Raw genomic sequence first — 15,867 nt, 5'->3', positions numbered from 1 at the left:
GGTACATGTCATATTATGCGACTGTATGACTTTACAGAGAATTTACGAACTACTAGCTACATTCTGCCTTAAGAACAACTCGAAATGCAACCGAAAAAGAACAGAATTAGTTACAACCTAGCTAGTAATCACTAAACCTCCAGTGTGGACTTTACATTCCAGTTTAAGAAAGAACTTATGAATGGAAGGTGCAACTCAACCCAAAGACTTGGGAACTTATTTGACTTCCAAGCCACCAATAAACAACCACACAGCAACACACTGGCACCAACTCCCAAACATAGCGTCATGGTGTTCAAACACCACTTACATTATCTTTAGAACATGTAAGAATTTAGCTTTAACTGCTGTGAACAAACAATTCTGTATTATTTTAAACTTAAGCATAAAAATAGGTGTTTTTAGATCTGATACAGACTAATAAACAAGATCACTGAATGAGCAAATAGCAGCCCATCTAATAAACCAACTGAAATGTGATTTGCCTGCAGATGTTGCCCTGAGGGAATCTTACACTGAAACACTCGGACCCTGTGGCCATTTACAGAGAACCTGAGCAACCAGCTCCTCTGAGAAGCTCTAAAGCTGATAATATTGTTTAAACACAGAACACAGCAGCGCTAGCTGTTAGCTGTGACTTATTAACCCTGTGAAACCAATTACGCAGAGATCACACAATGACAGAACAGACCAGAAACCAGTTCCTGAATGCAGTGATCTGGTGAAGATGGATTCGATCACAACACTGTCTCACAGAAACACAGACGGTTGAGGGGTTAATGTACATGTATATTGTACCATCTGAAAGTTTGGATTGGTAGGATGTGTTAATGTTTTTGAAAGGAGTCCCTTATGCTCACCAAGGTTGCATTTATTGTACAAATACAGTAAAAATAGTAATATTGTAAAATATTCTTATATCTAAATAATGGTTTTCTATTTTAATATATATATATATATATATATATATATATATATATATATATATATATATATATAAAAGATGTATTCCTGTAATGGCAAAGCTGAATTTCATTCTTAAGTGTGGATGCATTTTTCAGGATTCTTTGATGAATAGAAAGTAAAAAGAAACAGCATTTATTTGGAAAAAAATCTTTTATAACATAATACATTTCTTTATTTTCACTTTTGATCACATTAATGCTTTTAATTTTATCTTTGCTAAATAAGTTTTTTTTTTTTTTAAATATCTTACTTGCCCAAAAATTTTGAATGGCAGTGTAAATATTCTACTCCACACAGAATCTGAAAATAACGTGTTGCAGGAAATCCCTAAACCCAGTTATAAGCAACTGTAACAGTGATGCTTGCCTTAGTGAGCACAACTTGTAATATGAATTGCCCAGGTTAATACTACAACAGTATTATAGGATCATGCCTGTATGAGCAGCTGCTGCTGTTCTGAGGTGGCCGTTTCAGAGAGGTCAGAGGTCAAACAGTGGCGCTGAAGGACAGAGTTGGGCAACGAGAGAAAGGAGCTCTCCTCCTCACCATCACTCATCAGGATATCCAGGGAATTCGCTGAAACTACAAAAAGAGAATATTGTCAATTCTTAATATTAAATTATTAAATAAAAATGGACTTAAAAAAAGTCTAGAAAAAATTAAAAGTTGAAGCACTAAATAACAAAAAACAAAACTAAAACTGAAGTAAAACAATACGAATTAAACAAATTAGTAACATTTAAAAAAAAAAAAAAATTTTTTACTAAACTAAAAATTAAAGCTCTCAAAATATTAATAAATACTGTAATAGTATACAAATAATACTAAGATAACACTGGCCCGGATGACTTTTAAGTCACACAATGGCTTGACTGACTGACTCCGTAAAAAGATTTGTTCACTTGTTGGACATAGCTACTTTTCTTGAACAAACCAAGGAGATCTAGAGCCAATGTCAAGATCTTCAGTTAATAATGGCTTCAATTTCAGTCTGTTTCGCACATGAAACCACTGTATAATTTCAGAAGAATTGAAATATCTTAATTTTTCAAAAAGGTCTGGATCGATTTGTGTTCATTCTAGTCAGACTGACAGCTGAAGGTCTGGAATCCTTGGCCGCTTTCATTGGCCAAGGCCCGCCCATGAGGCCATTTGACCGACATGTCAAACAACCAATCACAGATCGTTTTGTTTCGTGTCACGTTTTGGGGCCATGTTTCGAGGCGTGGAAATGTCGCCACAATAACAGACCGGTGTGTAAAACTCTCGGACGTATTTTAAAGATTCTATGCGGCAAACTTTAAATATTTCACATACTTTTGAAAATCCAGCGTTTAGTTGACCATGATAAGCGATCATCGTCACCGTTGTAAACACGACGGCTTTCTTCTTTCGTGAGGGGCTTTGGCTTCACGGCATCTTTGTTTCCAGGCGGAACGTTAAAGAACGCGGAAATCCTGTACAATTCAACCAATCCGACGACGACTTTGAAACTCTTGAAGTGTTTCCACTTTTGTGTGCCATATGCATCAGACGTTCAACAAACGGTCCGTGGGCGTGACGTCTGAGGCTGAGACTATGTTCATTCTGACTGCTCTCTCACTGAACCATCTAAAGCAGCTTCGAAACACTTAAGAACGCAGAAAGTGGATATTCAGAAAAGGCTTCTTTTTCCTTTTTTCCCCCTGGGGGAACGTATGGACGTATTTTACCATTTCATAGATTTTTGCCATTTTTATTTGTCTGGACACTCCTTCGTTCTGCTCAGGTGTACCGCTGCTCTCACTGATTGGTCCAAAGAGGGAGCTATAGAAATGTTTAATATTTAGGCTACATGAATGCTAGACAAACTCAAAATTATTTTTTTGTTTCCAGAATTTAATTATTAACATGAGCATATACTGATTTTTGAACCTTTTCGTTAAAAAAACAACAAAAAAACCCACCACATGCAGGCACCCCTGGTGTTTTCTGAAGCTTTTGTGTCCTTTTTTAATCTTCAGAGCTTCTTATTCAGCATTAATGCACAAAAACGGTTAATAATTTCTCTGTTTGTGTTACTTGGTAGAAATAAAGTCCTTCAGGTTTGGAACAACATGAAGGTTGCATAAATAACATCAGAATATTACATTTTGGGTAAAGTAAGCCTTAATAGCAGACTATGCAGAGAACACATCAATCTGGTAAAGATCCTACAGGCATAATAAGAAACCACCGACTGATAAGATAACAGCCTGCTGCGAGTGATGCATTAACCTGGATTTCAATACAGCCCTGAACCTTATCAAAAAAACAAGATTTTACCGTTTTGTTTGTCAAACAGCTCTCTGTCACACTCACACAGATGAGACGTGCAGCCTCTCGCCGGTGCAGTTTACGATGACACAGCAGTAGAGCCGCTTTCGTAGAAGAGTGTCAGACTGAATGCAAACCTGTCACTGCATCACTGCAAAAACCAGCCGCCAGACATTTCCCTGATTTTCCTCTTTGTTTGCTACCCGTTTTAGTTCTTTTTGTTCTTTGTTTCTCACACAATCGCTGTGGCTGTTGTTATATTGTCCTGTGCAGCACAGAGCGCATTAGCACACGTACATATTTTCCCTGGCACAACCAATAGTCCTCGTTTTCAAGCCCTGCTCTCGTCTCTAAGGAGATTTACCCTTCTGTACCTGGATGGAACGCATAGTGTTCTCTGTTCGGTCTGAGAACGTCTGACTGTGTTGCTCCTTGTCAGTGCGTAAGAACGCATCCCTCGCTCTCTCCTCGATGACTGAGCTCTCTCACACACAAACACACACCTACTCTGTGTATCTCCAACCTCCTACATACACTCAAACATTCAAACTATCCTCAGAAGAATGTTGCCACACCGGCTTTGTAGTCCACCCATGTGACAGTGCTTACCATCCAATGAGAGGTCTTTGTTCCAGATCTCCTGCAGGCAGGGGGTGTGGCCGACGTCCCAGGTCTTTCGTGTGCCGTACATGACCGCAGGGCCGAGCAGACCACACCGCTGGACCGGCTGTAAACACAGACCACATCCCATAAACACCTAACTAATGAACTTTTGAGACTTGAAAAAGCTGCATATTTTTCATGGAGATTTTTGATTTTGATTAAAATCAAATAGAAGAGTTTACTGAGCCTTTTGAACATTCAAAATTTAAAATTTGTATGTGCTTTTTTTTAGCTTTATGATCAAAGCTCTGTAAATTTGTGGGCAACATATATAATACAACGAAACTCAATGACAAGAGATGAATAAAACAAACATTCCTCAAAAGCCTAATGTATAAATGATACATTTCAACATGATTTTTCTAAAAATGATGTATGGATAATAGGGGTGTGCGATATACATTGTCTGCGATAATATCGCAATTGTTGTTTAAACGATGTGCGATTTGACATTATAGAGTATTTTGCAAAAACCATTCAAAACACACAGTGCACGCATTCATTACGTGAAGTCTAGACTAGTGCGCGTGCGTAGAGTGTGTTCTTTCACTGCACTTTCACTACATTTAGAATGAACACAAAATTAAAGACATGGGGACAGAAAATGTATATAGGCTATTTTGTACCACTTCATATGGCCTAGTTAATCAATTTCACACAAAGAATAACGAAAAATAACGCTCCAAAAATTACCATGATTACAAATGTGATATTGATTTTTACAACAGTTTTTGCTTTATTATTATTTCGACAACAAAAATCACTCCAAACATAGCCACAGGACTGCTTTGTGTCTCTGAGCAACATGACGGTGTTTCGTTCCTGAATGAATCAACCGTTTGAATGATATGGTTCAGTCGCAATGACTCACTTATTAACAGTGACTTGCTGCCACCTGCTGGCGGTTTTAAATTTCACATTCAAAGTATCTTTTATTATTTAAATAATTTCAAATATCGGTATTTAACGTTTTGTGTTTAATATATCAAAACATGATTTATGCATTTGTAATTGCAGGTTAAATGCATTCTTGCATTAAACAGTGTGTAAATGCCACTTCAGATGCAGCTTCTGTGTTTTCTCTGCATTGCAAAGATGAATTTTGTTGATAGTGATTTAATTTGCTTGGTAACAGCCCAAAAGTCTTATTATTATAATAATTCACTGATTAACTAAGAATTTAACTCAAAAGATAATGGACACTTTTAGAAAATAAATGGCTTTATAAAGGTAAAAATGCCCATAAAATGTAAAAATCAGTTTAAACTTATTGGAAAATATTAATTTCTGTGAACTGACCACCGCACAGAATATGAAGAATATCAAAAACTTTAGGAGTCAGCTGTCCATGACCAGCACAATAACATGCAGCAAAATATCGTCTAATTATCGTTATCGATAAAATCCCAGAAAATAGCTAGAGATATTATTTTTTTGTCAATATCGCACACCCTTAACAGATAATTAAGTAAATTTTCAGTCCAATAAGTGCTCATTTTGAAATTACTAAAAAATTTATTCGTACATTTACCTTAAAAAAATAATAATAAATATCAGCAATGATTTCACAGCAAAAAAGTATAAAGTATCAATCAGATGACAGAAGGCATGTAGCAAAGCGCAGTATAAAGTACAAGACGTCTACCATACTGCCCTGCACAACAAACAAACAAAAAAAAAATTACAAGACTGTGACAAACAGTCTATAGAGGTGAAACGCTGCAGAAATCTCGGCACGTCTCATGCAGTCACGTGACCAGACGCTTTCCAATGACCAAACTTCAGGGCCACGAACAATCGGTGTAACAACAAATAAGATTAGAGTGTCTGGCCACAGGTCACACTGACAGACGAGGATTACGCTCCTTCACGACAGACAACACAAGAACCTGGAAACCGAATAACTAACTGACTAATAGTGTCTTCTGCAAACAGACCCGACCTGCTTACAAAATCATACAGTAGCAAAAAAACCAAGAGGATGGCAGTATTTACTAGGGTCTCAATCTACAGTATTTCACCCAGCAAACAATAACAGATTTAGAGAGCCACTGTCAGTGTTAAATTTGCTAGTATTTGCATAAACATGTAGCGGTCGTATTTCATCCCAAAAATAGAAATGGGTGGGGAGCCTACAAAAGTGAATGTTTTACTTTACTTTAAAAGGCAGTACAATAAACTTTCTATTCAAAGAATCCTGAAAAATAAAACATCAATAAATAAATAAATAAATGAAAGGAGCACAACTGTTTTCAGCATTGATAATAATCAGAAATCACCAAATTAGAATGATTTTGAAGGATCATGTGACACTTAAGACTGGAGTAATGATGCTGAAAATTCAGCTTTGCATCACAAGAATAAATTACACTATAAAACATATGAAATGGACAACAGTTATTTTAAATTCACAATATTACTGTTTTTCTATTACGTTTCACATTGCTTTCACAAAACGACTGTTTTTGATCAAATAAAGGCAGCAGCAATAGAATAAACATACATAAAACACCACATACTGAAAAGTGTGTGCTTAATTGCCTTGAAAATAAGAGTAGAATACAAAAACTTTTCAAATTTATGATGAAACATAATATAGACATTAGCCATTTCACAGCAGCATGAAAAACAAAGGCTTTTAACAAGATAACTATGAATCTCCCTGAATATTTAGTCTGAGCTATTATGTAGTGCACAGAAAACCACTCTGTCACAATACAAAAGGGTCACTGGCTGATTTAACGCAAGTCTGAGCCCAAAAAGAAAGTCAGAGGCTGAAATTGAGTAAACACTGCATAGCAGCACAAGCAATCAGTCTTGACCCAACAACAAATGCTAGTCACGCTGCATATCTAATCCCCCTCTAAGACTACATAGCCTCTATTCATGCTGGTCTCTCTCTGATTTCAACACACACACACACACACACACACACACAGTCCTGCTGTACCATCGGTCCAGCTTTCCTGCAGTCCTGATGAAGCACAGGGCGATCCCGGTCCAGCCAGCTCTTGTTAACAAGTGATCCCATCCAACCCAACATCTTTATCTTCTCTGCTCAAAACCACCAAATAAACTGCTCTTAATTGCTTTACATCTTCAAAATGAAGCTCATGTTGATCACATTGTAAGAAAAAAAAAAGAAAAAAAAAAAAAAAAAAATTGTGTGTTTACTATCAGGTCTGTAAAGACGTCCTATGCCTCACCTCTCTCTACAGAGACAGGGCAGCTTGCATCAAGTTCATTTTACCCATAATCCTTTAAGCTGTCAGCAGATGACCTCTTTTCTCCGTGATGGCAGGACAGACATTTTTGGACTGATCAATCCAGTCCCCACACCTGACACTTTCACTTTCCCCTGATATGTTAGAAAGCATCTGCACTTTTAGCAGTTTTGTTCAAACAGTGGCCAGTCTCTAAGATTTATTCATGCTTTAAAAAAAAAAAAAAAAGTCTCTTATGGTCACCAAGGCTGCATTTATTTGATCAAAAACACTGTAAAAACAGTAATATTATGAAATATTATCACAATTTTAAATAACCGCTTTCTATTTGAAAATGTTATAAAATGAAATGTATTTTTGTGATGCAAAGCTGAATTTTCAGCATCAATATTGACAACAGTTGTGCTGCTTCATATTTTTGAATGCTTATTAAATAAAAAGAAAGAACATTTACTTGTTGAAAAATAATCCTTTTTAACATTATAAAATGTCATTTTTGATCAATCTATAATGTCCTTGCTGAATAAAAAGTATTAATTCTTAAACGTTTAAAAACATTTGCCATAAGGCACACTTAAAAATTTCTGAATGTCATATGAAAAAATATTAAACCAAGTTTCATTTATTTAAAAGCAAGTCAGTACAAGCACAATATTTCATGATTATAGTTAATGTAATGAACTACAGCTGTAGTTCATCTTCTAATAACCTGTGTGAACTTGAAAGGAAGTGACTTTTTCAAACACAAGTACCAGTATAGACTAAGTGAGCTTTCGGCTCCCTATCGACTCAAAGACAGTCCTTATTCCACCTGAGAAGAAACCTAAAAGCTGAGCTATGCGATCAGGGACACTTGTGCTTTTAACAGTCTCTCAAAGGTGTATTGTGGAATAAAGAAACATTTCTCCCTTTAATCATCAACTGACCACCAGAGGGAGCAGTGAACATCTTGATTCTGATGGGAGTCACTCTTTACCAATTACTGGATTCATTTTTCATGAAGATGTACAGACAGATATGACATGTACAAACAAATATGACCTAATTATCCAACATAAGTCACAGTAAACAAGAAAACATTACGGCATCCGAAATACCCCAGAGCCATTCTCTCTTCCCCGAAGGTCAATTTACGCTCTGTCGTGGGTAAAACAACACTCGGGTCCTTCTGATGTTTCAGCAGAGCTCACGATGGTCTCCTGGGAGGATCTCACACAACAGACTGCTCTAATGAAACATCTGATCAGCTTCTGTCCCCGATGAAACCCCACACCACAGATACCATAGACGGGCATTTCATGAAAACGCTGTTGAAAACGGCTGTTCAGTTGAGGAAGAGACAGCTTTTTCCATCACACTGACATGGTTTTCATCTTCAGCAGCATACTTGCACACAGAGGAGTGTGTGAATCTCATTAGCCTACTTCTGCCTCTCTCTTTGTCCCCTGTGTCTCATCTTCTATTTTAGTTCTGCTACCCACATCCACCGACAGACAAAAAAACCCAAAAACTGCAAAATCATGTACAAACCAACCGCTGGTCTAGAGAGACTGCACCTAAAACAGCATTCAAAACACTACATACATACATCTGAATGCACCTGTGTGAGACGTCAAAGCCCTTTAAACACCTCAAAACAGTATACTAACATGAAGTATAAGATTTATTCTACACAGCCTCTTACAGAAAAATTTCCAACTAAGTTTTGACTTCACCCTCCATGAGGTACATATTAGATCAAATATGACTAAACGGAGAGAACTGACAATTCTACAATACTCTTCTCCCAGTGTACAACATAGAAGTACACTCTAGACATTATATACTATTTTTGTTTTTAATTAGTTCTGAACAACAAAAATAAGATAGATAATAGGCTAACATATAATCTCTCTTAACATAACATTTTTCAGATACTGCACTTGCTCAACTGCAACAGAACAGCACAAGTATTGTTATATTCATATTTTATATGCACTGCAAAGCTTCTAAAATGGTTCATAATCAGTTTTTGGAAATTAATAAAAGGCTTTAATTACTAAATTAAAATTAAAATCTGAGAACTGTGTTGATGCTTTTTAAGTTCGTATGATATACTAAGGTACACAAGTAGAAGCACATAAAAAAAAAAAAAAATAATAATAATTAAATTAATTTAAAATTAAATAAAATGTCTGGAACATTCCCAATTCAGAAAATACATTTAATAGATCCAAACAGACTTTAAAATCTGTATAAAGTTCACAATGCAGTGTATTAATATGAAATTAATATGAGTTTTCCATATTGATTTTTCAGGTGTTTTACCTGCATTTTGAATTTTGCACTTCGCACTTCATTGCATTGTGGTTTAGGGTTAATGGACACGTCAATAAAATTAATGGACAATGTCCAGGCAGAAAATTACCAGTACATTGTACATGTTTTTTTGAATGCATAAACAAAAAAGATTTTAGTCGGTCTGTGGCATTACAGACAAAATTAGCTTTATATAAATTAAGTATATAGTATTCCTTCATGTTGAGAGCAATGCAAATGAGTGTATGTGGTTTTCGAATTAAATCAATATAAAATATAATATAAAACAAAAGCTGTTACTAAAGTATCCTGTTAGTTACTGCTGACCATTTCTTTACTCCAGCCTACAGCATCAATCATTCATACTGTATCAGTCGATGCATGGATGCACGCGCACACACACACACACACAGTCTGCCACCAGTGAGCAGTTTCATGAATCCTGTGGTCCAACAGTCTGTCGCTGTCTGTCTGATTTCCCTGTACCGTTCATTCATCTGCAGTCACCCCCTGAGTGTGTCTCTCCATCTGTCTGTCTGTCTGTCTGTTTCTGCACTGCTTTGTCTAAATCACTGTACAAACACAAGGAAGCCATGGAAGCAAGCACATGCAACTTCTCTGCTATAAACAGGCCCATGAAACATTCATCTGAATCCAGTTATTACAGCTTCCCCATCCCCCCCATCATGAAAGAGTAAAATCTCCCTCTCCTTCCCTCTCTCCGCTCCTGTAAATCCCTCCATAGCGCTCCAGCACAAACATCTGTCTGTGCTGGACGCTGTGGCATTAAAGCTGCATGCAACGTCCGGCATCACCAGACCTGTGCATGCATGTCATGTCTAATGAAAGAAAATAATGCGTTACATTTTAGACATGAACAAAATCTGAATCTTAAACCAAACTGGTAAAATATGAACCGAAAAACAGCACACGTGGTTAAAGTAAAAGGTTGCAGCATCCTCTCTGAACTCACCTCTGTCCCTGCGGTCTCCTGCTGTTGCTCATGCCTTCATTATTTCATAGCGTTTATTTGGAGCACGAGCACATACACACACACTCGTGTACACACACCACCACCGATTTCTGTGCCGTGCCGCGCCGCCACCAGCTAAACCGTCCCTCTCGCGCTCTTTGTGTCACACACACTTGCGTCTGCATGCAGCACCTCTCTTCACACACACACACACTCTCGTTCTGACACAAACGCTGTTCTTCCTGTCGCTGTTCCTTGGTAACGGTGGAATCTGAGCCGCATCACGGCCCCCCGCGCTTCTGCCCTCCTTCCCCACCTATCCCACAATTCCCTCCTCCCTCTCTACCGCTCGCCTGGCCACAGAAATAAATATTTCAGCATGCAAATGTAGCGTGGTGCTGCTTCTCACTCCATCAGCATTTGTGTGCATGTTTGTGTGTAGCATCCACCTACTGTTTGGCACACTGATATATTTTACATTTATTCATTTGGCAAGTGTTTACACGCATTTATGTTGCATTTAAGGTATGAAGAATTGAACCCACAGCCTTGGTGGACTAACTGATCTACAGAAATTCATGCTTTTTTAGTGATAAACTGGAAATACATTGGTTAGGGTGATTAAGTACTTTATTTGCATCAGGGTCAATGAAAAAAGGAAAAAAGATGATGTAGTTTAGAGCTTCGATTTGGCTTTAGTCATGTTAGTTTTATAGTTACAGTACAGCTATACTACTTTTAAGAAAAAGGTTTACAGTAAATTCAATGACTGAAAATGTCAACCATTAAGTAAAAAAATAACGTGAATGTGAGAGTACATATCATTTTCAAAAATGTTTTTAAATATTTTTGAAAGGTTTTATTTTTGGTAACACTATATTAAGGTGTCTTTGTTACATGTTTCATGTACTTACTATAAAAATAACAACAATTAATTATGCATAATTACATGCAAGCAACCCTAAGCCAAACCCTAATCCTAACCATAACCATAACCATATAGTAAGTACATGTAGCTAATTAATATTACTCCATACTTTAATATAATTAAACTGTAACAAGGACACCTTAAAATAAAGTGTAACCTTTTTTTTTACAAATATAATTTATTAATATTAATTCATTACAACATTGTAAAATCTGAACTAACATTGCCTTATTAAAAACTCAAATGATCCAATATTTTCAGAGACTTACAGACCCTGAGAAAAATTATTAGAGTCAGCAGTGGTTTCAACTATAACTATAACAATTTCAGTTTTTTGTTTTCTGCATGTTGGTCACACCACATGACTTTTATTGGAAGGGGTTTTTCAAATATTGTCGATTGTCTTGACAGCTTATTATTTCTAAGATACAGCAATAAAACAGTCCAAACTACTTTTTATTTCATAAACTTCATTTTTAATAAGCCTTTTTTCCCTTATGCTATCAGTTTTCAGTATAAAGTGGTTAATATCACCCTGACATTTCTGAGCTTAAGCCGCCTGATTAAAAAAAATAAATAAATAAACAATTAAATTTTTTTTAATTCAGAACCAAAAAAAATATACTACTCATTAGGGGTGTGCGATGTTGAAAAAGAAAAAAAAGATCTCTATATTTCTTGGGATTTTTACCTTTTATGGGCAATTTTACCTTTAATAAAGCCATTTTTTTCTAAAAGTGCGCATCTTTTGAATCAAATTGTTACATTTAATCAGTCAATTAGAATAAGACATTTAGGCTGTTACCAAACAAATGAAACCAGTATCAACAAAATTAATCTTTGCAGGGGGTGCTTTTGAAAACATTTTTTTCTCCAGGGTAGGTTATAGCCTTAACCTAATGTTAGTGTAATCTGTTAATAACGCACATCATAAATCCGTCTTTTTAGGCAAGTTTAAATTGGTGTCATGTCATGAAATGTTTTTAATACGTCGGAAACTGTATTTAACATGACCACTATTAAAAAAAAAACATTTTAAGTTAGGCCTATTAATTGTAATGATTTCATTTCCCCAGTGATTCAAACAACAAATAAATTATATAGAGAAATTGAGCAAAGAACAGTATTACTGTAAAATGATTTACTGTTTCGAAGTACTCCCAATTGGATCACGTTTCGCGAATCATTTGATTCAGAACGGGACTTCAAAGCACGTTTCGTGAATCATTTTATCCTAATCATATATTTATCTCATATTATTATAAAAATAATTCAGCAGAGGCAGAGATGCATAGACCAAAGGGGGAATTAATGTGAATGTGAAATTAAAATCGCCAGTAGGTGGCAGCAAGTCACTGTTAACAAGTGAGTCATTGCGTCTGAACCAAATCATTTAAATGGTTGATTCATTCAGGAATGAAACAACATTGTTCTGTTGCTCAGAGACGCAAAAAAGTAAGTGCTGTAGCTGTTTGGAATTATTTTTTGTTGGCGAAATGGAGCAAAAACAGGCAATATGGTGTTTAAAACTTAAGTCTCTTAATATTAATTTATTGATTTTATACAACAGTTCAATAAACAGTATCACATTTGTAATCATGCTTATTTTTGAAGAAAAAAAAACATGAAATTATATCTACCTATCTATAAAGTTTTGTAATCATTCTTAATGCATTTTATTAGACTGAATCATGCAGTGAAAGAACACACTCTAAATGCGCACGCCCTAGTCTAGACCTCATCACGTGATGCAAGCGTACTTTAGGAATATGAATAACTGGCTGATAAACACTATAGTTTGAAAGCTGTTGCTCTTCAACAGAGCACAAATCATTTTATGGTCAAGTCAGCATTATGAAACCCTTTCCAATGTATTGTAAAACCAAGTAAAGCATAATAAAACTGCTGTTAGCGTTCTGTAGAAATATTATGCACGTTAAAAGTTCACTAATTAAGGTCCTAAAAGTTTAGTGCCAGCTTTGATAACAAATCTGTGTCAGCTCAGGATTTTTCCATGTATTGACACGACATTTACACCCATGGAACATTTCACCATTTCAGTGGAAAAAGATTTCTTAAGATTTAAAAAAAAAAGAAAAGTTCTTTACACAAAGAAAATAAAAGGTTCTTTGGGGAACCCAAAATGGTTCTTCTATTGCACTGCAGTGAAACCCCCCTTTGGAACCTTTATTTTTAAGAGTTTAACATAAAAAAAAATGCAACCAATGAAGTTTTTTTCCAAGAATTGATGCTACTGGTGGAATAAGCACTCCATCAAACCAATTCCAGCACCGAGAGATTTCTGCTGATCCAACAAGTGAAAGTAAACGAGATTAAGGGAAGGGAACAATGGTAGATCGAGTGCATTCCGTTTGAATTAAATTACGATTAAAGAGGACAGGGAGCTCTCTGATTAACCCACTGTTTACGTAACCACTCAGGATTTTATCCTCTAAAATGGTCCATCAGACAGCAGAGAACATTAGAAATGGGACAGCAGAGGGACAGGATGATAAACATTGTTCCAGGTACATAAAAATCCCCATGCACTGTACACTCTGTAAAAAGAACACGCTGATATTTACAAATCTTCCACTTTCTGAATTACTAGTCTAAAAACAGCCGATCGCACAAAACAGCTGAGAACAATTGGATGAGCGACGGAGCGTCTTGAAACAAATCCAACTGACTAAAATAGCTCTACTAGACATTCAGCAGTGACGAAATTCGCACACTCCAACAGTCCAAAGAACAGGAAACTGAGCCTAAACATTCAACCAGCAAAGCGTCTAATGTTTCGCCAAATCAATAATAAAACATTCATAAATAATGAGAGGAAATCAATAAATAATTGCATTTTGGATTAAATGGAGGTTTGCCAGCATTAACATAACACGGTGAAACCCTTTCAGCTCCTGAATGGATCAATTAAAAACAATAACAACCTTAAATAAACCTCATTTGATAGTGATCAGCATGTATGTATGTATCAGACCTGAAGATCAACCTCAAACACACATTCCTACATTCCTCCCCTCATTCCCTTCACCTCCATTTTCAGTCTTACCTGTGCTCTCTTCCTCCTCTCATGCACATTATCCAGGTGCACGGATCTTCTTTTACTTGCTCTGCTGGGTCCATCCAAGCATCTTTCAAAGTCATGCTGTCTAGACACTCTTGAGGTCTCTAGTGATCCAGAACCTTCATGCAAGTGGTGCTTGTTCCTCTTCTTGCGTCCAAGTTTGGTTACATCTGGTCTGTGCTGCTCGGGACCCTCGATAGCCTTGGGTTCAGAGGGTTCCTGGACCTTGGGTCTCTTAAAAAAGTTGTGGAGAGACAGCAACACCAGTGTGCACACCACATACATGTTGACGCTGACTAAGAGACTCACAAATAGGTCTAACAACACGTTCAGTCAGAGAAAGAGATGGAGTATCCTTTAAAAGTCATTCCGGCTGATCCCGTTTCAGGGTCAGTGCAAGCAGAGATCACTATCTTCTGGGTAAGTTACAGTCGTGATATCAGCTCTACTGCACTGCCCTGTGTAATGGTGAGATTCTGTCAAACTGAAGTCCAAAAAGCAACCAAAAAGTTTGGAATAAAGTCCACCAACAGTTGTCTTCTTGCTTCTTTTCCCACCAGTTCTTCGCTGTATTCACACATGCGACGTGTTCAGAACATGTTATTCAGACACCCCAGAGCTCGACTTCTTCTAATGCTCATTTAGGCTGATAATCTGTCCGTGATCTGATCAGCAAATGAGATGGCTGCTCTCATCTCCCATTCTGAGGGAGGGCCGACTACTGCACACCTGCTTTTAAACTCCACAAAGCCATTTTAACCTACCTGGACACATCTATAAAGACACACCCTGATAAACAAGCTCATGTAAGCCAATGCAAACACACGCAAACTTGTGGAATAATAGATGACTAGTTTGTTACTCAGGAATAGCTTCTGAATGTTGGGTCATTATCCGTCACATCTCCATGCCTCCTCTTTGGAGAACTTCCAGTGATCACTTGGATAACAATACAGGTGTACTCCAGAGAAATCTGATCAACCGAGTAATCATAACCTCCACTGGCATAAGCTGATATCCAACAAATATTCACCTCCTTTTGCGTCACTAATGGTTTTATTGTATTTTTTTACGGTCTCTGGATTGCAGGAATAAAACTCTCACAGGTCAGCACTCCTTCTGTCATAACGCCTGGTATTGATAGTCCTTATCCCAGTTTGTGGTCCATACGACTGGGCAAACTCCAAACGGTTGCAGTCCAGCCGCTTCTGCGCTGTGGGTGAAGTCCCACACCTCTGATGAAAGAGAAAATGCGTTTCACTCTTTCTCCCTCCCTTTTCTCATGGTGTCCATCTGTCACTGCAGTACAGAGAGCTTAGCGTCTCTTAGCGATGATGTAACAACTGTTTGCATCTATGCAAAAAGAAGAAAATCAACTTAATGTGTGGATAAAGAAGCCTGTCCGTGATTGGTCGTTGCCATGGTGAGATGACCTTGT

General features: G+C 37.0%; 1 protein-coding gene across 5 annotated transcripts in view; it reads right to left on the bottom strand.

Moving 5' to 3' along the window:
• The window catches only part of kifc3 (kinesin family member C3), a 46,997-nt gene that overhangs the window by 20,682 nt on the left and 10,448 nt on the right, over positions 1 to 15,867 (bottom strand). For 2 of the 5 annotated variants that reach the window (XM_058752001.1, XM_058752003.1), the window contains exons 2-3: positions 3,871 to 3,988; positions 1,400 to 1,548 (exon numbers count right to left, since the gene is read on the bottom strand). In XM_058752001.1, the coding sequence (XP_058607984.1) occupies positions 1,400 to 1,548; positions 3,871 to 3,952 (231 nt within the window). In that variant the 5' untranslated portion in view covers positions 3,953 to 3,988. Of the gene's footprint in view, positions 1 to 1,399; positions 1,549 to 2,283; positions 2,424 to 3,870; positions 3,989 to 10,419; positions 10,566 to 15,867 lie in introns of those variants that run through there. The other 3 variants (XM_058752002.1, XM_058752006.1, XM_058752005.1) reach the window with 3 other exon arrangements.

Source organism: Onychostoma macrolepis, chromosome 18 (assembly GCF_012432095.1).
Source record: "Onychostoma macrolepis isolate SWU-2019 chromosome 18, ASM1243209v1, whole genome shotgun sequence".
Classification (NCBI taxonomy): Eukaryota; Metazoa; Chordata; class Actinopteri; order Cypriniformes; family Cyprinidae; genus Onychostoma; species Onychostoma macrolepis.
The sequence above is the reverse complement of the archived record's forward strand: the minus strand, read 5'-3'. Positions and strand labels throughout refer to the sequence as shown.